The sequence below is a fragment of the Oncorhynchus keta genome, chromosome 13 (genome assembly GCF_023373465.1).
Source record: "Oncorhynchus keta strain PuntledgeMale-10-30-2019 chromosome 13, Oket_V2, whole genome shotgun sequence".
NCBI classification, from domain to species: Eukaryota; Metazoa; Chordata; class Actinopteri; order Salmoniformes; family Salmonidae; genus Oncorhynchus; species Oncorhynchus keta.
The window spans coordinates 37,798,231-37,802,053 of NC_068433.1; the positions used below are offsets into that span (position 1 = coordinate 37,798,231).

General features: G+C 40.4%; 1 protein-coding gene across 1 annotated transcript; it reads left to right on the forward strand.

Moving 5' to 3' along the window:
* The first annotated feature begins 859 nt into the window (after nt 1-859).
* On the forward strand, nt 860-3,512 carry LOC118392658 (calcitonin gene-related peptide 2-like). The gene is made up of 4 exons (XM_035784702.1): nt 860-948; nt 1,290-1,376; nt 1,827-1,961; nt 2,950-3,512. Exons 2-4 carry the CDS (start codon nt 1,306-1,308, stop codon nt 3,122-3,124), a joined length of 381 nt encoding a protein of 126 aa, XP_035640595.1. The 5' UTR covers nt 860-948; nt 1,290-1,305; the 3' UTR covers nt 3,125-3,512.
* Nucleotides 3,513-3,823: the final 311 nt, after the last annotated feature.

Genomic DNA, 3,823 nt, shown 5'->3' on the forward strand with positions numbered 1-3,823 from the left:
ACTGCACATTTTAGAGTGGCCTTTTATTGTCCCCAGCACAAGGTGCACCTGTGTAATGATAATGCTGTTTAATCAGCTTCTTGATATGCTACACCTGTCAGGTGGATGGATTATCTTGGCAATGGAGAAACACTAACTGGGATGTAAACACATTTGTGCACAACATTTTTGAGAAATAAGCTGTTTGTGTCCATGGACAATTTCTGGGATCTTTCATTTCAGCTCATGAAACATGGGACCAACACTTCAAATGTTGCGTTTATATTTTTGTTTAGTATAGTTACTGTGGTTCCTTTCACCGTTTAAATCATTCCCCTCCCACCAGAGTGGGTTGTGGAGCGTGTGGACTATAGGTACTGCAGACTAGGTAGTGGGATGGAGAAGAAGTGGGTGACATGATGAGGTATTGATAGTATGTACTAATTCCTACACTCACCAGTAACTACATTTGAAAATGAACTGGGGGTGAAACCTAGCTCCTGAACCCTTTATCCGCAATATTGTAGTTGTTATCCCATAATTTTGCCAAGCGACTACCTTCATTATTGGAGAAAAATAAACTTTCTGCCCTAAGAACTTAATGCAATATTTTTATGTAAAATGTATGTGTGGTTTCTGCCCCGGCTGTGTTGTCTCCCCCAGTGTGAGTTTACAGCAGACCAGTCCAACCACAGTTCGATGACGCTGATGATGAGAATGACGAAGATGATGTTGTGTGTGTGCGTGTGTGGAGTAGGTGACTCTTGCTGTGGATTCGAGTTTCTTTCAGTGAACCTCATCCCTGCTAATGGAAACGCAGGACTATATTTGGAGGGGTGATGTCACAAGTGGTTGAGGGTGAAGCCTATATCTGTGTGAGAGTGTGTGTGTCTGTGACAGTCTAAGAAACCACTGACAGTAGCAGTGTCTGTCTTTGGATCCACTGGCGATTGGGTTTAACTACTGAGGGTGAGTAAACCAGACCATTAGAATGCATATTGATCTGAGAGAGATGGAGACCAGGACACTTATACACTATACTATCCCAAGTATTTGTCTCTCTTTTCCCTGTGTGGTTGAGGGTAGGCTGTTGAGTGGCTTGACTGTTTTGTGGTCGTTGGTTTGCATGGTTAGCTGTTCTACAGAACTTTGGCCGTTTCTGCTGTCATTCTATTCTAAAGTGTTCTAGTAGCATAAACTGCATAATTGATGGGTGAGGGTTACACTATTTACAGGCATGTGCATCCCTCTACTTGTGTAATTCAACAGTGTGTGTGATTATTGACTTACCATATTTTGTTTTCGTGCAGGGATCCCGCGTGCACGATGTATTACCTGAAGCTGCCCGTGTTCCTTCTCGTGCTGCTGCCATGTGTCGCCACCCTCCCTAGCAACAGGTGAGAGCGCAAAGCTGCCTCAGTTATTTCCGTTATTTCTGAGTGTCACTTCTGTGATGTACAGTTACAAGTGTCGTGCAGTGTCGCCCAAAGTTCAATTGACACTAGGAAGTGGGTTTAATTTTGCAGGTGAATTAATCACTCAACTGATATAGCACCGGTTTTAAGTTGTACGTAATTTGGCACATCCATCTTGAACCGTAAGAAATCAATTAACGACGTGGGTAGTCTAACTCTACAACCGGCTAATGACATTGATGAGATCATTGAGATGAATATCCATTGCAATCGTGACATCCGAGAGGTCGGGTTTTGTCCTGCCAAGGCAGAGACAGGAATATGTGAATCGTGGCCACTCCATTGCGCCCTCGAGAATTGAGATTATGTTTTGAAGTGGGCATCAGTCACCAGTCGGAGTGACGGTTTGGCTCTTTTCTCATCCTGATTCAGGTACTTCACCTCATCTCGGGAGCAAGAAAGCGCGCTCCCGGACAGAGAAGGCTGGCTCGTGCCCGGGATCGTCTCCAACCACTACCTTGGCCTCATTGGCGTGCGGCTCCAGAGAGGGCTCACACCTGTCAACAGGTAAGGTTGCACCTTATTATATAAGTTGCACCTCATTTATTGATTTGTTGATTGAGTGCAAATGTTGATAATTTTGCAGACAAAACAATGTAAAATAATCGAATTGATTAAACAAATTATTATTTCGTAAATGGATCCATGGATTTTACTCAACTTGTCAGTCAAAATATACTAAAATATTATCTGAACTGAACATTTTTAGTTGGCCTAAAATGAACTCTGATTTAAGAAAAATCTAGGTTAGGGACACCCACACATTCAAATAGTGCTTTTAACATGCAATGTTTTCAACCTATATATTTGACACACATTGACATAAACATGTTTACATTGTGCATGTTAATTTTATACAGTAATTATTATTCAACATGTCCTCACCTGGGATTTGAACTAACAACCTCTTGGTTCACGAAATCCTATCTTCCTACTATGCCGCCATCTATAAATGAACATGCACAATGCCATCATGTATGTCAACATGTGTGAAATATGTAGGTAAAAAACATTGAATGTTAAAAGCACTGTGTTTGAGAGTTTTCTCAAGTTAGAGCTCAGTTTGGGCACTTTGACTGAAAGTTCAGTAAACAAAACAAAAGGCTGTGGAACCAGTTACTAAATAATTATTTTTCATAGTGAAGATTCATGTGGATCAGAATTGAACTAAGCTGAAATGTGTGTGTGTGTGTGTGTGGGGGGGTGATAATAGTGATAATAATATAATAACTTACATTGAATAATAGTGATCTTAATAATAATAATAGTTTATTGCTATTACTATTATTGTTACTAGTAGCTGCAGTAGTGATATTATCATGTTAGTATCAAATGGTGGCTATTTTTATCCACTTACTATACAGTATGTCTGGTAGGCCAATACATTTGCTATATTTTCCTGATCTCTACCACTCTATAAATGTTTAGATAAGTCATGCATAATTTGTTCGACATATTGGATTCATTGATTGCTGTCCTCTGATAATCCCATCAGCCACCACATGGAGAAAAGGAAGTGCAACACGGCTACCTGTGTAACCCAGCGACTGGCCGACTTCCTGACCCGCTCCAGCAACACCATCGGCACGGTGTACGCCCCCACCAACGTAGGCTCCAGCACCTACGGGAAACGGGATCTACTGCAGCCTCGCAGCGATATGCCTCTCTAGTGATGCATGGGTTCAAAGCCCACTGATGTAGGATATGCTCAGCTGAAATGACCACACCACCATGTAAACAACAAGGATGGTTATGTATCATTAACTTGAGCTTTTCTTTCTTTTATGAACTTCAGAAAAAAACAGTGCCTTTTGGTATAGAATAATAATAAATAAGTATTTGTTACACAAATCAGACTAGAGGCTGATGAGATACTAGTCTCTGTTCTGTGAGCCCAGCTGGTTCAACTCAACACTAACCCCACCACGGTATGTGAATTAAAAACAAGTAAAAAGTAAACGGGTGCAGAAGGCATATCAAATACAAGTTTTGTCCTTCTGTTTGACTGTTGTGTAGGTTATTTGTTTTTGTAATAAAGTTGAAAGGTTTTTAAAAGTCGCTGGTTTCACCGCACGTCATTAATAGTTTCAGTCATGCAGATACAATGTTGAGCTCTTTGATAACTTAAGTAAAGCATTCACTTATTAACTTAACAAACCAGTACGCTTATGAATACTCGTAAATGCTTTATAAATTATAATTAAATGGTGTGCTCATGAATGAAAGGCAACATGTAGACTCAATGAGGCAATACACGCAGGCATACAGTATAATACATGAGTTACTCAACAGATACATGTACTTTCAGGTATTGGATGGTGTGACACTACATTAATTAACCTGTGTTTGATTAATACCATTCCCAGTGC